This window comes from Pezoporus flaviventris, unplaced genomic scaffold (assembly GCF_033815535.1).
Source record: "Pezoporus flaviventris isolate CSIRO_AGI_PZ_B2104156 unplaced genomic scaffold, CSIRO_AGI_Pfla_v1 ptg000031l, whole genome shotgun sequence".
NCBI lineage: Eukaryota > Metazoa > Chordata > Aves > Psittaciformes > Psittacidae > Pezoporus > Pezoporus flaviventris.
The window spans coordinates 68,972,712-68,993,367 of record NW_026892579.1 but is presented as its reverse complement, the minus strand read 5'-3'; the positions used below and the strand labels follow the sequence as shown (position 1 = coordinate 68,993,367).

Sequence of the window (20,656 nt, the reverse complement as noted above, 5' to 3'; positions counted from 1 at the left end):
GAGTGTGTGTGTGTGTGTGAGTGCGCGGGTGTGTGTGTGCGCGTGTGTGAGTGTGTGTGTGCGTGAGTTTGTGCACAGGTGTGAGTGCGTGTGCGTGTGTGTGTGCGCAGGTGTGAGTGTGTGCGTGTGTGTGTGAGCGTGAGTGTGCGCAGGTGTGAGTGTGTGTGAGTGTGAGTGTGTGTGTGAGCTGTGTGTGCGTGTGTGTGTGTGTGTCTGAGTGTGTGTGCGTGTGTGTGTGAGCTGTGTGCGTGTGAGTGTGTGTGTGTTAGTGAGCTGTGTGTGCGGGTGTGTGTGTGAGTGTGTGTGTGTGTGAGTGAGCTGTGTGTGCGTGTGTGCGTGTGTGCGGGTGTGTGTGTGTGTGTGTGTGCGGGTGTGTGTGTGTGTGTGCAGGTGTGCGTGTGTGTGCGCGCGTGTGTGTGCGCGTGTGTCCGCGTGTGTGTGCGTGTGTGCGAGTGCGTGTGAGTGCGTGTGAATGTGTGTACGTGTGTGCCTGTGCGTGTGTGCGTGTGCGAATGTGTGTTTGTACGTGCGTGCGTGTGCGTGTGCGTGTGCGTGTGAACGTCTCTGTGTCCGTGCGTGTCCGCTGTGCGGCCCCGGCCGCTCCCGTTACAGGTGCCCGGGGCCTGCGGCTCCGCGGCTCCGTTCCGCTGACATCGGCGGGGCAGGGCCCGGTCTCGGCGCTCCCGCGGGCGCCACCTGATGCCGGCACCGGGCTCCCCGCCCTCCCCCCACCCCCCGCACCGGGCTCACCGCGGGGGGAGGGGGGGGGGGGGGGAGGGGGGAGCGCCGCGCGCGCCCCGGGGCCGCACACAAAGGCCCGCGCGTGCCGGAGCGTGCGGGGGGCGGGGCCGGGCGCGTGCCGCCGGCGGGGGCTCAGGTGCAGGCGGCCCCGCCCCCCGCCCGCCGCGGCGCCGCTGATTGGCCCCCGCCGCGGCCGCCGGCCCGAACAATGGCCCCGGCCCCGCTTAAAGGCGGCGCGGCCGCGGCCGGGCTCCGCGAGCGGCGGGGCCGGTGCCGGGTGGGTGCCGGGGCCGCCGCGCGGGCGGCGCCAAGATGCCGCGGGGCTTCCTGGTGAAGCGCAGCCGCCGGCCCGCCCCCGCCTCGTACCGCGCGCGCTGCTGCCGAGACCCCGCCGGGGCGCCGCTGCCCGCGGGCAGCCCCGCGCCGCCGCCCGCCCGCCCCGCCGCGCCGCCGGGGCACACGGTGCCGTGCGGGACGCCCGATGCCGCCGTGCAGGCGCTGTACAGCCCCACGCGGCCCGTCAGCAGGGACAAGTACCTGGAGCGCGGCTTCAGCCTGGGCTCGCCCGTCTCGGCCGAGTCCTTCCCGGCGCCGGCCGTGCCCGCCACCATGGACCCGCTGCTCTTCGCGCCGGCCGAGCTCAAGCTCTGGGCCGCCGCCGGCCCCGCAGAGCCGCCCGCCGCGGGTCCCGGCCCCGGTGGAGCCCCCGCGCCGCCCGCCCCGGCCGCGCCGCCCGCCGCCGCCCGCCCGCAGCCCGCCAAGCGGCCGCCGAGCGCCGCGGAGCCCGGGCGGCAGAAGGCCCCGTCGGGCAAGAAGGCGAAGGCGATCCGCAAGCTGACCTTCGAGGACGAGGTGACCACGTCGCCCGTGCTGGGGCTGCGCATCAAGGAGGGCCCGGTGGAGGCGCCGGCCAGGGCGCGGGGCGGCTGCGCCCGCCCGCTGGGCGAGTTCATCTGCCAGCTCTGCAAGGAGGAGTACGGGGACCCCTTCGCGCTGGCGCAGCACCGCTGCTCCCGCATCGTGCGGGTGGAGTACCGCTGCCCCGAGTGCGACAAGGTCTTCTCCTGCCCCGCCAACCTTGCCTCGCACCGCCGCTGGCACAAGCCGCGCCCGCCCGCCGCCAAGAGCGGCCCCGAGCCGGGCCGAGCGCCGCCGGAGGAGCCGCCGAAGGAGGCGGGAGCGGGCAGCGGCAGCGAGCGGGACACGCCGAGCCCCGGCGGCGGCTCGGAAGCGGGCTCCGAGGAGGGGCTCTTCGAGTGCCCCCGCTGCGCCAAGCGGTTCCGCCGGCAGGCCTACCTGCGCAAGCACCTGCTGGGCCACCAGCCACCGGCACCCGCGCCGGGAGCCGCGCCGGCCTCCGAGCCCGCAGCCGAGGAGCCGCCCGCGCCGCCGCCCGCCGAGTGCCGCCTGTGCCCGGTGTGCGGGGAGACCTTCCCCAGCAAGAGCAGCCAGGAGCGGCACCTCCGCCTGCTGCACGCCGCGCAGGTCTTCCCCTGCAAGTACTGCCCGGCCACCTTCTACAGCTCGCCCGGCCTCACCCGGCACATCAACAAGTGCCACCCCTCGGAGAACAGGCAGGTCATCCTGCTCCAGGTGCCGCTGCGGCCCGCCTGCTAGAGCCGCCCCGTGCCTTCCCGCACCGCCCCGCACGGCCCGGGGCCGCCACACGATTAGCTTTAACCCGGCCGGTGAACCGCTGGAGCCCGGCTTCGCGCCCGCCGCCGGGTCCGTCCCTCCGTTTGGGCCGCTGGTTCGCCTCGGCGCCCGTCGGGGGACCCCGGACCCGCCGGAGGAGCCGCCCGAGGGTTCCCGTTCCCGCAGCCGCCGATGCCTTGACGCCGCTGTTGATGGTCTCCAGAAGATGCTGTAGAAACTGCCTTAACTGTGACATGCCAACCTTCTGTTTCCGTTCGGTTTGCCCTTCCCGAGGTAGCTCACGAGTTGACTATCTGTATATGTTGGTTTGAGTAATTATGTTATTTATTCGTTATTTATTTATATTAATTATGAAGATTGATATTATTTGACCGCAGATGCTCTGACGCTGGTTTTGTCCCCGCCTGCCATTTCACTGTGCGTTTTAGAAGAGGTTTTTGTTGTTTTGGTTTTTTTTTTTCCTCAAGGGATCCGCTATAAAGGTTTTAACTTTTATACATAGAACACACACGACCTTGGCCATTCGATCCTGTGCAGCCGACAGCTCTTACTTTTAGATGCAATCTCTTTTTCTACACACATTATTTTCTTAACTGTTAGCTATTTATAGAGTGCTTCAATAGAACTGTTTCAACTGTATAATTATTTACTATTCAAATAAAATATTTTCCAATGCAGGCGTGCTGCTGTGGCCTGGGCTGGGGGCTGCGCTGCGCCTCGGGTGGGATCGTCCAGCAGGACCTGGGGGAGTTAGAGGATGCCTGGTGCTGGGAAGGCTGCCCGGGTGCGGGGGGGTTGGTTTAGTATCCTCGGTGTTGCCAGCTTTCCATTTGCCAGCCTGGTGCGGCAGGGCTGCCCCGGGACCGGGATCACACCGACGGGTGAAAAACCTCCGAGGGCAGGGGCAGGGCAAGGTGCACAGCGCCCGGGTCACCCTGCGAGGGGAGAGGTGACCATGTCACGCAGCGGGGACAGGACGGGCCCTGGGGGTGTTTTGAGGAGCCGCAGTTTGTACAGAGCTGTGCAAACCACTCTGCAAACAGACCCCGAGGGCTCGCTCTGTGCAGGGACTCCCCAGGTTTGGCCAAAAAAGGTTTTTCTTCGTTATTTTGGCAGCGTGTTCTCATGTCAGGTGTGTGCGGGGCCCGTGCGAGCCCTGCAGTGCTGAGTGCTGGGGTCCTGCGGAGAGCTGGGCGCTCCCCTCGCAGCAGGAGCCAGCCTCCCATCACCGCTCTGCCCGGGGGCCCAGGGCGAGACCCTGCCCCATCCCGGTGCGGGGAGGGCCGAGGGGCACCGAGCTGGCGGCTCTGGCACACGCTGAGGGATGGAAACGCCTCTGAGGCTTTTGCGCACTGGGGGAGGTTTAGAACCTGTTGCTGCCACGTTCGCTCTCGTCTCTTCCCTCGGAAATGGCAGGGGACCGCCGGGAGCTCTTGCTGGAAGCTGCCCGGGAAGCCTCGGGGTGTTTTTGATAAAGCAGCGCTTCTAGAGAAAAGAAAATCTTCCTAAAGATGTTTTTTACCTTCTTGTTCGCTAGGGCTAAAACCCACCAGAGCAGCGTGCTCCTGCTGCTGGATTCCCGGGACACAGCTCCACTGTCCCGAAACCGGCTTCAGGCTGAGGTGGAGCCGTGGTTTGAGCTGTAAATCGGTAACAGTGAGACAGAGAACGTAGCCTGAGCGGTGCGGGCAGCAACTCCTCAGCGGGCTGCAAGCGCACGGCTGCTCTTCTGCTTCCCTGGCGCTGGGTTATCACGGCCCGTGTGCCACGGCTCGCTGCAGGCTGCTTTCACCCCTGGAGCACCTGAGGGGTTCCCAGTGCTCGTGGTTGTTGTGCTCTCCAGCAGACAGCAGCCACCGTTCCCGGAGTGATGCCCGGCGCATCTATCGGGGTGGCCCGGAGGCTCCACCCCGTTGGGTGCTCCCAGCCTGTACCCTGGCAAAGCCCAACCAACAGCTTCACACTGACAGATTTCTCCACGCTCAGGTAAATCCCTGCCTGTCTCGGCAGGGCCAGGTAAAGCCGGTCAGGATCAGCGTCATTCCCAGGTCCGTAGGGACCATCGGGGATGGCCGCTATCCCCCGCGCTCCCGCGTCCTCCCGTGGGAGCGTGAGCGGTGGAGGCTGCTCGTGTGGGGCGGAGCGAGGAGCGGTGACACTGGAGCACGTTGGAAACGGGGCTCCTCTAAAACGGGGGAGCCGCTTTGGTGTCCTGGGGCTGCACCCGCGGGGCCGGGAGGTCCGAGTGCCGGCGGGTGTCTGAGGGATGTCATGGGGGCCACCGGCAGCACCACTGCGTGTCCCTTGGGGCGAAGGGCAGCCTACGGGGGCCGGAGGGCACATGGGCAGTGCCCAGCTGTGTGCAGTCAGCAGGAGCCCCCCTCCTCTCCGGGCACACAGGGGTGTGCACACACAGGGGCCCGGACGGTTCTTTGCAACCTGAAAGGGACCAGGAGGTGCGTTCCAGGAGCTGCAGGGCCCTGACAAGGGGCAGCCTGGCCTCGCCGGGCACCTTCTGATGGCCCAGGAATGGGCAGGGACGGGGCTTTGGCTTTGCCTTTCAGAGCTCTTCCCCACGCAGACCCGCGTAATGAGCTGGCAGGAGGGGAAACAGCTCATGGAGCCGCGGGCTGGCCGTCCCCAGCAGGGCACGCAGTGCCATGGGATGGTGTGGGGCGCCGTGGGGTGCCAGTCCCAACACTCCGCCTGTCACATCACCCTCCTGTGAGGGTGCTGGGTCCCGGAGGGTGTTTTGGGCCCACGTTGCTGCTGCAGCGAGTCCCCCGAGCCCCCAGCATCTCCCATGGGTGGTGGAGCAGGGTGGCTGGAGCCTGTGTTCTGCACATCTCATTCCAAGGTCTGGAATCCTCCCATGCAGATAAAAAGCCTCATTATGGCTTTAAACGGTTTTAATTCAATGTAGTTCAGAGCCCATAGCAGAGCTCTGCCCCGTGGAACCAGCTGATGGGTTCACCAGAGCTGCACCCGCCGCAGGGTGAGCGCCCAGTGACTGCGGTACCGGTGACGAGACAGCTTCCCACAGGGGACCCGCCTGGAACAGCTCAAGAACACCCAGGCAAGTCCCAGGCAGGCACCGCGTGGGACACGGCGCTGGGTCCGCTCACTGCGGGTACGCACAGGAAATACAGACTTGGCTGTGGGTAATAAATGGTAATCCTAAATAAACAGAGAAATTGTGATCCTTGTATCTCCGTGTATTCTACATCGATTATCTCTGTATTTAGTAATATGTAGTTAAGTATGTAATGAATTACACATAATACATCTGCATAATATAGAATAATATAAATTTGCATATACAATGCATATTATAAATTATTGCTTATTGTATAAGGCATATTCTAACACACCATACACGGTATGTAATATTACAGGTGCATTATATATATCGTTATTGGTACTTGATCCAATGTTCATGTGATGAAACAATACTGTTTTACGGGGGGTTTTAGTAGCCTTGTAGCCATTAATTTATGTGTTCTGGAGCATGGAGTAAGCATTGCACAGTGCACGTTGCGTATGTGCATGTGTACATACATGCACAGGTCTGTGTGTAAGTGTAGGTGTAACATACCCATTAGACATACATGTTATGCATGAGCCAGAACCGATAGTTACTGTGTTGTGTGCAGGGCTTTGAGTCTTCTGTGCTGTACATTAGACAGGCATTACGCTTGATGTGGTAGCAGGGGTTATATATACATTGTATAATTCAGACATTGCTGAGATGATTTATAGAACTACAATTTTCTGATGTGTCTCGAGTATATACTAGGTATGTGTTCAGATATACATCTACATATCTCATGTATATGTAATATATAGATGTAGTTTATAATCCATATTTTGGTGACTATTAGTGACTATTAATAGTAATAAATATAATGTATTAATAATATATAATGGAATATGTAGTGCATATTGTATAGTCTATATAATAATGTATATTTCATTATATGCATTATATGATGCTGTTCCTAATGCATCGATTGTAGAATATATAGTATGCTTATTATATAAGCATTATATCCATGTATATTTAATACCTGTAATATATGCTATGCCTAATATACATATATACTTAATATAGACTATTAGATACTAATTAAATATACTATAGCATATAATTGTAGCATGATTTACGTAATTATTATGTTTACTTAATGCTACAACATAGAACCTATTAATAGATATAGCAATAATTCATACTAGAAGTTAAGCGGCCTGTGCATGAGTATAAATTAATTTCTGTTTTTATAATTATTTTTACTTTTGTTTTGTTTTATTGTGCTGTTCTGTTCACGTTGTTTGTCTGCGCATGTCCGTGGTGCTGCCGGTGCCTGGTCCCGCTGCTGCTGCTGCTGGGGGTGTCTGAAGCTCCCAGCCCCAGCCGGCTCTTGCCGCCCCCCCTCCCCGCGTGCTGCCGGGACGGGCACAGGGAACCCGAGTGAGCCCATCCCGGCCTCCGGGGCCACCGGGGGCGCCTTTGCCTCCCCTCTTCAGCACAGGAACGGACGTTTCCAAGCCCCTTCTCCCACTGCCCGGCAATCCCCTTGCATTCCGGCCGGCGCGAGCGGGTGGTGACACGTAGCCCCCCCCGACACAGAGCAGAGACCCCCTCCCTTTCCTTGAGGAACGTTTCCATAGAGTAGAAAACCACATTAGAAATATGCTGGGTCCGACGTTCACGCAGGTCGCTCCGCAGTGAAGCTTCGCACGCTCCAAGGGAAGCCTCCTCACTGAGCATTCCGTGATGAACGGGACATAAATCATGGGGGGGGGGGGGGGTGTAATGGAATGTAATTAGCAAATTAATCCATTGCAGGGGCTGCTCGCGGGGTCAGCACCGGGAGCTGCAGCGGGATGGAGGCCGATGGGCCGGTGCTTCGGAAGTAGTAACCACACACACGTGTGCTCCTGTGCCCGTGTGATGCAATGCAGCGTGCAGCAGCCAAGGACCCATCGGGGCGGGGGGGAGTGCGACCAAAGACACCCCAGATAAAAGGGATGGGCTGAGGGAGGGGAGCCGGGTGCTGCTGCCGCAGGGCGCGCTCTGTGTGGCTGAGCTCGAAGGCTGCACCTCAACGACCCTTTGTGTGTCTCTCTCAGCTGGCCCATCCTTATGGACAGTGAAGGAAGCACCAAGCCTTTAAGAGGAGCACAGCTCTGCACTGACTTTCTGTAGAAGAGGAGGTTAAAATCCTCTTCCCTTGCTCTGACGCTGTTCCCGGGCAACCACAAGCCCCATGGTGGGATCCAGCCCAACAAACGTGTTCGTGTTCCCCATCGAGCCTATGGCTGGTGGCAGCTTGTCCAGTGTGTCTGATGCCCAGCACGTCCCATGTCCCCCCAGTCCCACCCCCCAGGAAGGGGCTGCTGATGGCCCCGGCACAGGCACAGACCCCCCCCGTTCATGCGAGGCTGCCGTGAGCACGAGTTTATTGGGGTGTGAGGGAACCAGGTCAGTACAAAACCACAGCTGAACTTTACAAATTAACAGGTTTTGACATCAGGAAAATACTATTTTATTTCCATCAGTGTTTCAGTTCTTCCCTGAATTAGCGATGGGTATTGCTCAGTGAGAGAAGTCTCCTGCTCAGGAGACCTTTGAAGTGATTTCAGACCATGTACTGGGTAACTCGGAGCGAGCCAGCCCTGAAAACAGCACAGTTAAACGCTAGGGTTTATTTTCTGCTGTTCGTTACCGACACACGATCAGTGGAACCCAGGCTGGGAGGCAGCAACGGCAATCGGGCAGACCCTGAGTTTCTGTTGGGTTTGTTTCATCTTTACAACACCAGGTTCTAGCTCTGAGGCGTCGGCACCCCTGGAACCCCACGAGCCTGAAGTGCAGCTCCTGTTGGAAACACAGTGCCAGGAGTGCCACAAAGTGCCGGGAGGACTCTGCCCACCCAACACCTGCAGACCCACTTGTTCTAAGCAGGGAGGCCGCGGGGTGCAGAGCATGGCCCGGCTGTCGTGACTGGGGGTGGTCACCCAGGAGGGCATTGCTGTGAGTCATGGCCTTTGCTCTTCAAAGGGAATTGGGTTGTGTCTGTTCCTCTGGTTCCAGCCACCATCGCAGGCAATGGTGGCGCAGCTGAGGAGTCGCTGCTGTCCACAGTGGGAGCCCCATAGCTCAGAGGCTGCACCCAGCGGGGCAGCAGCGCTGGAGGGTGCCCAGGACGCTGCCACCACAGTGACCAGACAGCACCCATGGGAGATGGGCACCAAGGACAGGAGCTGCTGCTCCACTGCACTGCACCGGCACGATGGGCTGGGACGGCTGCACACACAAGGTACTGACACGTGTGACCCTGCACAAGATGCCGCAATTGAACTGGTGTTAATGGAGGTGCTGCCACTGTGTGAGGCTGGCGGCACCCTCCTGGCTCTCTGGTAAATGACCTCTGTGATGATGGTTACTAATTCCCAGCTACAGGCCCAGAACTGGTGCTGGATGAGCAGACAAGTGGGGGAGCAGAGGAGGAACACGGGCTGGGCAGCATCCCCATCCTTCACCTGCTATCCAGGGGGGAGGGGGGCGGTTGTTGGGTGGCCGCACATGTGAAAACCCCTCTGGGGACAGTTCCCTGACACAGGACCTGGTGCTGGCCGGGATGACCAACACAACGCTCCAAAGCTACGTTAAGTAACAGGTATCAGTGCTGGTTCATGTCCTCTGGCTGCGACGCCAGCTCTTGTGCACTGGTGCTGGGGAGATGTGCTGCTGTGGGGCTGATGCTGCGCCAGTGGTGGGAGCACCCGGCCACCTTCCTCTGCTCTGCCATGGAGGCGGTGGAGCAGAACACGGTGGTGATGGAGGCGACGTCCGGTCACGGGCAGCGTCTGCTGACACCGGAGCTGCGGGGCTGGAGCCCTCGCGTCCCCCCCCGCGAACCCGCACGCCCGAGGAGCGGGAGCTCACGCGTCCGTGTGCAGGTCCCGGAGCCCCGCGGCGCCGCAGCCGGGGGCCCTGCCGAGCGCGCTGGCCGAGCGCCGCAGCCGCCCGGGGACCCGCAGCGAGGGCGAGCGCAGCGCAGCCACCCCCAGGGACACCTCGAGGTCGGCGCTGGCGCTGGTGCTGAGGCAGCCTGGAACAGAGGAGAGCAGAGAGCACGGTGAGGGGAGGCAGAGAACCGCTGCAGAGGCAGCACCTCCCCAGCCCTCCGAAGCAGCCCTGGGGAGAGCCGGGCAGTTGTTAACAGAGGCTGGGCTGGGCCAGCCTGGAGAAGGCTCCTGAAGGGGAGACCTGAGAGCAGCTCCAGTGCCTGAAGGGGCTGCAGGAAAGCTGGAGAGGGGCTTGGGACAAGGGATGGAGGGACAGGCCAAGGGGAATGGCTTGAACCTGCCCGAGGGGAGACTGAGCTGAGCTCTTAGGCAGAAGCTCTTCCCTGTGAGGGTGCTGAGGCGCTGGCACAGGGTGCCCAGAGAAGCTGTGGCTGCCCCATCCCTGGCAGTGTTCAAGGCCAGGTTGGACCCAGGGGCTTGGAGCAAGCTGCTCCAGTGGAAGGGGTCCCTGCCCGTGGCAGGGGCTGGAGCTGGAGGAGCTTTGAGGTCCTTTCCAACCCAAACCATTCTGGGGTTCTGTGATTCTATGGAGTATGACCCAGGCAGCTGAGGACACTTTCCAGCTTTCCTGGAGAAATGAGGAATTTCCCTTTCTCAGCTTTCAGAAGCAGGGCTCATGCACCACCCCCACCCCCACTCCCAACCCCCCCAGCAGTGTCCCCCCTCAGTCCTGCTGTCCCGGTTGGTGCAGCCCCTGTACTGGTGGCTCCGGCAGCTGCCGCAACATTGCCGCCTTGGGGAGCAGGAGCATCCATCCTGTCCACTCACAGCTCCCACCCAACAGCTCCAAACCCGCTTCTTTCAAGCATGTGCTGTAAAAAACTATTGTCTGCTGTGTCTCTAAATGCTCTCCTGTATTTGATCTACTGCAGGGAGCTGGAAATGAGTCTCCATAGTGTGAATGCTCTATGGGACCCTGCCCAGGAGGCATCTTGGCCCCTGATAAAAATCCCAAAGAATCCCAATCTTTTCTGATTAGTTCCACTTCTCGCACAGGACCCATCACATCAGTGACCTGCACCCCCCGTGCGGGACCGTTACGTGTGGGCTGGGATGGCTGCAGCCGCAGCTGCGGCACTTCACGGTTCTGCACCACCAGGTTTCATTGCGATGACTCCCCCCCAGGCGCTGACGAGCAGCGGCCAGGGCTGAACAGGTCGTAATTAGGGTGGGGGCCGCAGCTCTTGGAGCGCGGAGTGAAGAACAATGGGTGTGAGAGGGGAGCGGGAGCCGCAGCCCGGCCCCTCCTGCGCTGCCTTTGCTCCACGGGCTCCGTGTTCTTACACCCGGCACAGAGCTCTCGGAGGTGGCCGCGCACGGGGTGCGCTCCGCTCGCTCTGCCAGGGCCGCCCCGCAGTCCTTGTGCTTTGGCTGGAGACCCTCAGGCCTGGGTGAGCCGGGCACTGCTGGGGCTGCAGCCAACCCGGGCACCGCTGACAGGCCCCGCCATCCACAGACCGGCGTTTGCACGTCCAAGGCAATCTGTACTCACCGCTTTGTCCCGCCGGACACGGGACTGAGGGGAAACAGCGCATTAAAGGAAGGTGAAAGCCCTGACTTTGCGGGACAGGCATTTCTGTGACAAGTGCGGAGCTGCCGGGCTGGGGCTGAACCAGAGCTGGGTGCTGCTGACTGCAGGGGGAGGGAAGGGCTGCGAGGGAGGTGTCGCGCTCCACATTCCTGCGGTGCGGCAGCGCGGCAGATGGTCAAAATAATACAGTTTTCACCCAACAGACGAGCTCGAGCAATATTCATGCAAGTGCAGAACAAAGCAGGGCCCGCGGCCGAGGGCAGGCGGCTGCGGGAGCGGGAGCGGGGAGCGGGGAATGGGAAGCAGGGAGTGAGGACCGGGGAGCAGGGAGCCGGGAGCGGGGAGCAGGGCTCACACCTCACTCTGCTCCGCAGCACCAAGCCGCACATTCCTGCAGTGCCGGCTCTCCTGGCGAGCCCCGAGCTGTGCCACCAGCCTGGAGCTCCCCAAACCGCCGTGATTGATGGGGCGGCAGCAGCTGCGGAGTGAGCCCGGCCACAAAGGAGGCAGCCCCACACAAATATTGTAATTCCACTTGCAAGCTGTCTGGCACGGGCCATAATTACTTGGCGTCTTGCAAGGGCGCTGCAGCTCCGTGCGGGGCCGGGCTCAGCCGTGCGGGGCGAGGGGACTGCCGAGAGCCGGCGTCGCCGGTGCCGCTGCGGAAGGTGCTCCCGGGAGGCTCAGCTCCCTTCTGCAGCGACACAGGGGCGCGTTCCCTCTCCTGCTGTGTTTGCTTCAGAGGGGCACACACGGGGTGAAATCAGACGCCGTCAGAACCAGGCAGCAGCGTGGCAAACACAGAATTCGCTCCCGACTCACGGGGGTCAGTGCCTGACGTGTACAACTCGGCAGAAGAATTTGCACAAAGGGGGAGCCCAGCGGCAGCATTCCCTGTTTCCTGGTGAGCCCCGCCACAGGTGCTGCCCTGCAGCCCATTCCCGGCGGCTGCCCCATCCCGGATCCCATCCCGTGGTGCCCTGGCCACAAACACGCACAAAAGGGCCCAGCCGAGGGAGCAGCAGGCGCTGGGATGGGCGCTGGGCACCGCGGGGTGCAAGGAGTAAAAGGAGATGGGGCTGAGGTGACAGGGACAGGCAGAGACAGACCCGAGAGCCCCAGAGCCGCCATGCACTGAGCACTGAGCGCAGGAGGAGCAGGGCTGTTAGTGGTGGAGCACACGGGCGGCAGCAGGGGAAGCATCGCTCTTACCTGCGGCAATTACCGTAACGAGACCGGTACTTATTCTAATCTGAAGGGAGAGAACACAACAGGCGTCAGAGCAGCAGCAGCCGAAACCGGCCACGGCATCACGGCAGCGGCACCCGGTGAGTGGCACCAGCGTAAGGACAAGTCGGGACCCAAAGTTCAGCCCGGTATCCCCAGGGACCAGAGAGAAACGGGTGCCCCCGGGCCTCGTCCTGCCCCAGCTGTTCTGTGGGTTGAAAACCCCGGGAGGGAAACGCTGGGACACGACGTGACCTCCAGCTCCTGCTGCTCTTGCCGATGTGGTGCGGGAGGATGTCCGGCACCTGCTTCAGTGACACCTCCAAAGATCAAATTGGGTTAAGATTTGAGGCTTCACAGATCCCCTCCCTCCCACGCGCGGCAGGCTGGGCAGCACAGAGGTGCACAGTGACAATCCCTGGGCACAAACCCTTCCCACCCATGGGGGAACTCGCACACGCAAAACCCTTCAACAGGCAGCCCTATGCCCATCCGTGAGCACTCTGCACCTGAGCGCCCATCAGAGGCCTCCATGGTCTCTTACAGGTAGAAATGCTTTATGCAGGTGAAGGATTAAGCTGTTAAAGTATGTTCCTTGCATCAGGGGATTAAGAATTCAGTTGATACAGATACAAATACACTTTAAATGCAGAGTCATCTTCTGGAGAGCTTTTAGCATCTTACATCTACTGACCAGAACAAGGCTGGTTTCAGCACCAGGGCACGTGCTCTAGGACAGAAGGGTCTTTGAGCCGTTTCTCTTCAACTTGTGAAGCAGAGAAACCCTTCTGAAAGCAAAACAACTCCTCTAGACCGCCCTCCACCACACACACATACACCCTGCACCACGCACACATACACCCTGCGCCATACACACATACACCCTGCACCACACACCCATACACCCTGCACCACACACCCATACACCCTGCACCACACACCCATACACCCTGCACCACACACACATACACCCTGCACCACACACACATACACCCTGCACCACACACAAGACACAGTAGTGTTGTTACTTATGATGGACAAACAACTGGAATTCTATGGAGAGCAGAGCCCGGAGCCCCAGCTCTGCGCTGCCAGCTCCAGCTCCAGCTCCAGACCAAAGCCAGCCGAGCCCTGGCCAGGACAGCACACGCGGCCGACCGGTGCTGAGGCATCTCCCCCAGCAGCCCCTGGGTGCAGTAATGTTGGAGGGCTCCTCTCCCCCCAGCTAACAGCCCAAAGGCTGCAGCATTTCAGTGGCTGAAGGTCAGGGTTCCTTGTGTTCAGCAGCAGCATCTCATGAGCTTCTATTGTATGGAAGACCAGAAAGGCGGTCCTTAGCGTGCAGCCCAGGCAGGTACAAACGGATCACGACACGGTGCATGGTCGTTAGGGATTCCAAATGTCCATACTTGAGAAGGCCCATGGAGTTTTCACAGTGGCCATGACCTGTCCCCTCATCAACCCCTCCGCTATGACACGTCTGTGGCGTCTTTGTTTTCCTTCCCAGTAAATGGGAAGGGAAGAAAATTCCAGAGGGAATCATAGCAGCAGTTAATTGATCCACCCAGCCCCGTGATGTGCTCTGTCCTCCCCTCACAAGGAGAGGCTGAAAGCACATGAGCAGCACCCTGAGCCTGCCTGTCCTGGGGGGGGGTGCATTTGCAGGAAACCACAGAATCAGAATCCCAGCCTGGTTTGGGTTGGAAGGGACCTCAAAGCTCCTCCAGCTCCAACCCCTGCCACGGGCAGGGACCCCTTCCACTAGAGCAGCTTGCTCCAAGCCCCTGTGTCCAACCTGGCCTTGAGCACTGCCAGGGATGGGGCAGCCACAGCTTCTCTGGGCACCCTGTGCCAGCGCCTCAGCACCCTCACAGGGAAGAGCTTCTGCCTAAGAGCTCAGCTCAGTCTCCCCTCTGGCAGGCTCAAGCCATTCCCCTTGGCCTGTCCCTCCAGGCCCTTGTCCCAAGCCCCTCTCCAGCTTTCCTGCAGCTCCTTCAGGCACTGGAGCTGCTCTGACTTGACCCTGGCCAAAGCCTCCTTCTGGCACTGCAGTCTGCAGCAGCAACACTGTACCAGCCTGGCACTGGCACTTGCACTGCCACTGTACCAGCACTACACTGGCACTGCACTGGCACTGCACCAGCACGTCACTAGCACCACACCAGCACTACACCAACACTGCACTGACGTGGCACTGGCAATAGGCCGGCACTGCATTGGCACTGCACCAGCACTACACTGGTACTGCACCAGCACTGCACTGGCATGTCACTGGCACTGCTCCTGCACTCCACTGGCACTGCACCAGAGCACCAGAGCTCTCCTCTGTGGCTGCAGGGCTGACGTGCATCTGCGGCCACCGCAGCACAGGGCCCGTCAGGTCACATCAGTATTTCCCCATCCCGTGCTTACGGCCGGCAGGAATCCTGCCCTGGCCATGGGCTCTGCCGTGGGTCATGGCTGCAGAGCTGCTCGGAGCCGGTCACTGGACCGGGAAGCAGCAGGAGCACAGGCTGGGCCTGGGGCTGCGCTCATCCCACTGCAGACCCCGAGGGAGCAGCAGCCCCAGCGCTGTGCCGTGCTCTGTGTCCTCACAGGAGGCGGGCAGAGGGGAGATCCCGCAGCAGGGAGTGCAGAGGAACAGCAGCTTCCTGACCGTCCTGCACGGGGTCACCACCTGAACCAGGCCTGGTCCTCCCGCAGTGCCCTGCTTCAGCCTTCAATCACTGGGGCTTGGGGGTAGAGCTGATGCCACTCCGTGACTCCTGTTATTCACCGTGACTTTGCCCTGGTCAGTAACAGACCAGTTCCAACCCCTACAGGGACAATCAGAGTTTGACTGACTGAGAAGGTATTTCTCTTTCATGTAAAAATATAAACTATCACACTGTCAACATGCACAACTGAACCCAAAGGGTCTGAGGGCAGATCCCACGGAGCACTGAGGATGAAGGAGCTCCTTTTGTTCCCTCATTCAGTGCTTGAACCCTTCAGACTGCTAAATGCACGACCGACTGACGAATTAGGGAAGACTCCACAGCCTGGGAAAGGGCTTCACTTGCTGCCTGAGTCCAAAAGAGGAAGAACTTTTGGCTTCCGGTGTTGTCCCTGCGGCTGTAACAAGTGCTCCTGCAGCAGGAGGGTGCGCTTCCACCTGGGCACCGCTTCATCGTGCAGCTAAACTGTGACTCTGTTGGCAGCATCCGTGTGTCAACATAAGGATTCATCCTCGTGCTTTCTCAGTTTCTCAGTTCTCTGCTCCACCTCCCCCAGCTTCTCCTCTTTGTTTAGGGCCTGGACAACCTCTGCAGTCATCTGGCACCTGCACTGCACATGCCCCTCCTCACTCGGACCTGGAAACGAGCTCGTGCTGATGGTTGGACTCCTTGTGCTCCCCCCATGCTCCAGGGCAGCGCCTGTACTGGGAAAGGCCAGATTCAGCTTTGAGGTCCAAGCCCGTGTCCAAGCACTGTGTGCAGCTCCACAGCAGCATCCCAGCCATGACGACTGTGGGGCAGGGTCAGCACGGCCTCTCCTGCCAGCAGCATCTGGGATTCCCCATGTCCCAGTCACCAGAAACTCGTCTTTCCATTCCGGGCCGCACAGTCACGTTGATCCAGCCCTCCCTCGGGTGTGCTGTGCATGCTCCAGCACCACGGCACCGTGGCTCATTTCAGACCTGTGGGTTTTAATGTTCAGCCCCTTCCGGTTTCCTTAAAAATACACTGAAATATTACACAGAACCTGGAGAGACTTTTACTGTCGCACCCAGACCTGGCCAAACACCTACAGCTTTGCAAGGAAATGCACAAAGTAAAACAAACCCCAGAAAAACCAAGCTAACCCAAGGAGACGCATTGCTGTATCAGCATTAGAAAGAACACAAGTCTGTTTAAGACAACAGGGTTGGTGTTTCTTCCGTCAAAGAGCAGACTTTAAAATGACATGGCCATTTGAAATACTCCTTTTTTCTCTGAAGTGGGAAAGATGCAGCTGGGCATCCAGCAAAAAGTGCCTTAAAAGAAAGCCCATCTCGCTTGTGGGACACTCAAGGATTTTCTACAAGGAATGTAAGTGTGTGGAAGTCCCGAGACAAAGGCAGAGCGTGTGTCACCTTTCCAAGAGAAAGGCTGCAGCCTCCCGGGCTTATGTAAATCAGAGGCAGGCGTCAAACCAAGAACGCTGGAAGCCTCCACAGTTCCTCAACTCAAGTGTTGCTCCTGGGCAATGCTCTAACATTCATTAAAGAATCCATTTATCAACAGATAGCACATGGCAGACTTTTCCAGCACAGTTTTCCTGACGCTCCACTGAAAACGGTGCTTTAAACCACGGAAATGGAAAGCAAGACCCTGGGATGCTTCTGCTGTGCTTCATTCCACAATAGCTGTTAGCCAAGATGCACACTCTATCCCTCCTGATAACGTCGAGCATTATGCTTTATTTTCCAAATCATTAGCATGCACAAGGATGACCTCATGGTGAACAGATGCACTTGGATATGGCAGTGATTAGATCAGTCCTCTCAGCAGTCAAGTGTGCCCGCTCCAGTTAACCCTTTGAGCACCAACTGCAAGTCCACGCTGCTGACAAGCAGAGCTGGGGGCTGTCTCCAGAGCAGAAATCTGCCCCTGTGAGCCTAAAGCCCTCTTTCTCTTCCTGGCACACCTGACCGCTTCCATTTCCTAAGGGCTAACACCATTCTGGCTGCTGATCTCAAGTGAAAAAGAAAACCCCAAACAACAAACCAACAAGCGCTCTTTAGTCCTAGAGGTAATTAAAGTTGGAATGCTTTTGTATCTGTTTGTGCCTGTTTCAGTTTGATGGCGTTTCTTCAGGAACACACAAGCATTTTGGTGAATAACTGCTTTTCTTTTCAGCTGAGGGAGCAAGAGCAGGAAAAGATAGCAGCTTAAACCCCATCCCCGAACCCGAGAGAAATCTGCAGAGGGAAAGGATAAGAGCAATTCACGAGTGTTGGATTACTGAGGATTTCCTGGGCTGACTCTCAGACCCAGCCTAATTAAAATACAGCATGTAATGTACCAGTTTAACAACAAAGGCCCGAATTCTCATCTTTTGTTCCTAATCTGCACATCCCCTCAATGAGCTCAGGGATGCCCATTCTGCCTACCAGGAGGCACTTCCAGCCTTTGAGATACATGGAGCTCTCTGTGCTACGTGAGGGGAGTTTCAGGCTCTGCTTCTGAAAACAGCGAGAGAGGGTCTCAACTGGATGATTTTCGTGCACCTGCGAGGCCATGTGTGGAAGGGGACAGCCAGGGCATCCTTGTAAGAAAGCCCCATCCCAGCTGAGTCCAGGGGCAGCATCCCTGGGGCACCATCAGAAAACATAAAAGCATTCAAAAGTTCAAATAAATAGATGACAGTTAATAACACCCCAGTAATGTGTGTCATTAACAGCCAGATACGTGATTCATTTCACAAATCTGATTTGCTTCTTGTACCGTGTTGACTGCTAAAACCAAACTTGAGTTTAATAAAAAGCTCACTTACTCACTGCCCCTTTCTCTTGCGCACGTGTATACGCAGCGATGACAGGATTCCAATTAACTGGTATTAAGATCAGAGGAAAATTCATCTGAATTTTACCTGTAAAGTTTAAGCTGGGCAGCTCCTTGTTACTGAAGAAGGGGAAACACAGACCTGTGTCAGCTCCACTCATTCACTGCTCTGTGATTCATTTTTTCCATTTCAGAACAGAAATTCCCCTCTCACATGGACAGAAACACCACCCCTGATCCTCAAGCAACAGACAGCCCGTTCTGCAGGCGCAGGGCAGGTGAGTCTAAGCCTGGAGGAGGTCTAAATGCCTGTGGCACAGAGGGACAGGCTGTGTGCTGGAGAACACAGAGCAGTGCTGCTCATGACTGAGACCGTCCTGCTTGCCCCAACTGCGCCCATGCTGACAGCGGCTCCAGAAGAGTTTTACATCCTTCCTATTCCTAATCCCCAGCAGGGATGAAGAGATGCTGCAAACCTGGTCCAGCTGCACTTGAGCTGGTGCGTTCTTTATTTCTGGATGCTGCTGGCAGCACCCCCCCAATCTATGCCACAGCAAAGGTGGGACAATGCTGAGGGATGCTCGGGATCTGTGCATAGCTCCACACAAGGTTGTGGGAGGGGAACTTGCCTCGGCCTGAGCTTTGCAGTTTGCATTCAGCCTCTTTGCTCCTTGGGCAAGTGATGGAAAAAACATCCTAATGGTAACCCCTGACCTGGCTCGCGGGAACATCCCACTACAGATGCAAGTAAATCACTGGGTAAGGTGAGGAAAGTCTCTGAAGTTTGATGACAGAAATCAGGACTAGCCTCCAGTTTTTTGTGACAGAAATTCTGATGTTTGGAAGTCCAAAAACCAGGACCTGACTGTGGCAGGGTTTACTCTTAAAAACAAATAAAATCCTGAAATCACAAACCCACATTCAGGTACTACTGGTTTAACAGTGCTCTGGCAAACTAAAGTACGTATTAGGAAACAAATAGCTTCGGCATGGAAAACGTATCAGAGACTTCAGAAAGTATGACTCTGGCATTACCAAATGACTGTGTCCTTGCTTGTCAACCTGAATTCGCAGCTAATACGATCACTGTGTGCCGCAAGAAGAATGTGAAAGCGAAATGCAATTATGCACAGAGCAAAGCGGTTAAAATACACCCATAGAGCTGCACTTTGATTTGCTGATGCGTCAACAGATAGTGATTCACAGAGCGAACAACACTGGCACGCAGGCTCCACGTCTATTGAAACCCATCATTTTTTTTTGTCTCAGACTTCTGGCAGAGTGTATAAAAGAATTTAATTCACAGCTGTTCTACTTTTTAATGTAGAAAACATTAATCAAAGCTTTAAGTTATAAGCTTTTCTAATGTTGTTTAGTATTCCAGTTCAGCAGAGATCAATAGAGGCCATCGCTGTGTTTCTTGACGCCTCTCCAGGAAGCGGAGGCGCGATTATGTTAATGGCCCAGCTCCCCTCTCCTCCTGCCAGCTTGCTTATCTCCACTGCCTGCTGCCTGCTGCTGCTGGCCACCAGCGCCGGCCCTGCAGCCTTCTCTTATCTCCCAACAAAGCTCCGGGAGCTCCAGGACCGGAGCCAGTAACGTTAAACAATGGTGCACGCCTGATTTTATTTGTAAGTGATTTATTTTGGTAAATTTAATTTCTTCCTTCAATTTTTCAGTTTAGATGGGAGATATTTGCTAACAAGTCAGGCTAAAGAGAAATAGAGCAGATGTCCTGCAACAGTTAGACAGGTTTGAAATAATCTATTAAACAATCCGAAAGAGGAGCAGGGAGTAATGAGAAAGTGCCAGTTTCCCCTCTGAGTGTAAAAAAGGGATTAAGGAATCTTTGTTAGGGAGTCCAGCACACGGGGACCGTGCACTTTTTGGAGGCTGGAGAAACACATCTTGGGGGCACTGGAAATCTGCATTTCAGAGTGAAAGCTGCCTTTCAGGAGGTGTTTATTTAAACCCAATTAACACAGCAAAGCAGCAGTTTGTGTCTTACTGGCTGCTCACTAGCATCCAAGCTCACAGAGCTCAGCATTACATCTCCATCTTTCAGCAAGGCTGATGAGTGCTGATCAGCATTCATGTGCGTGTATGTACATACATATATACACACACATATACACGTATGTGCGTCCTTGCACACATTAACCCAACCCAAGCAGGCTCCAGGCCAGGTGTGGGAAGGCAGCCTGACCATGTATATTGAAGGGATCTGTTAGCATACTGCTGGCTGCTGTGGTTTCCGTGCAGAGCACCGCTCTTACATTTCTTGTGCATTAATCCCTGACCCTGGTATCTCGGCAGCATAATCCCCATTTAGCATTAGTAGCAACGGCTTCTACTGCGAGGAACTCTTTCTCGATAAGTAAGCACCGATTCAGGCATAGCTTTTGAACAACATATTCCCAGCTCAGCAAGAAACCCACCCTCCTGAATGGACCGGAGCACATTACTGAGAGAAAGTTCATTAACCTTGCTAGATTCGGGGGTTAACAGGATAGCTGAAGAAAGGAGCAGAGTGAATAGCTCTGATGCAAAACAAATTAAAATGAATGTCATCATTCCTTTTGATATTCATTAGTTGATTCAGGGGAAGAATGGTCGTCTTAGATTTGCAAGCATTTATCTACAAAAAACAGGTGTACATCTGCTGCTCAAGTGCTTCTTAGTGCGAAAGAGAAGAATAACGTGCAGAGACTCACCAGTTCCACCGAGGGAGTAGCTGGGAGAGGGAGAAAAGACCTGAGCGGCAAAATCCTCAAATGTCATTACTTCTTTATGGTTCTGGATTATTGCTTCGAGATATAGAGCTCGTTCCTCGTAACTGCAACGACCACGTTAAGGAAATGTGTGTAGGGTTAAATGCTGTTAC

The 20,656-nt window shown here is 57.1% G+C and overlaps 2 protein-coding genes across 5 annotated transcripts in view; one reads left to right on the top strand and one right to left on the bottom strand.

The window, feature by feature from the left end:
- Positions 1–1,053: 1,053 nt before the first annotated feature.
- On the top strand, positions 1,054–3,067 carry INSM1 (INSM transcriptional repressor 1). The gene has a single exon (XM_061461851.1). The coding sequence runs from the start codon at positions 1,054–1,056 to the stop codon at positions 2,356–2,358; it is 1,305 nt and encodes a 434-aa protein (XP_061317835.1). The 3' UTR covers positions 2,359–3,067.
- A 6,380-nt stretch (positions 3,068–9,447) lies between these two features.
- The window catches only part of RALGAPA2 (Ral GTPase activating protein catalytic subunit alpha 2), a 115,494-nt gene continuing 104,285 nt past the window's right edge, over positions 9,448–20,656 (bottom strand). For 2 of the 4 annotated variants that reach the window (XM_061461765.1, XM_061461769.1), the window contains 2 exons: positions 20,487–20,608; positions 12,058–12,272 (listed from right to left, as the gene is read on the bottom strand). In XM_061461765.1, coding sequence (XP_061317749.1) covers positions 12,268–12,272; positions 20,487–20,608 — 127 coding nt within the window. In that variant the 3' untranslated portion in view covers positions 12,058–12,267. Of the gene's footprint in view, positions 9,513–11,086; positions 11,170–12,057; positions 12,273–20,486; positions 20,609–20,656 lie in introns of those variants that run through there. The other 2 variants (XM_061461767.1, XM_061461766.1) reach the window with 2 other exon arrangements.

Coding starts and splice junctions, on each gene's coding strand:
- INSM1 (XM_061461851.1), top strand. CDS start 1,054: ATGCCGCGGGGCTTCCTGGTGAAGCGCAGCCGCCGGCCCGCCCCCGCC.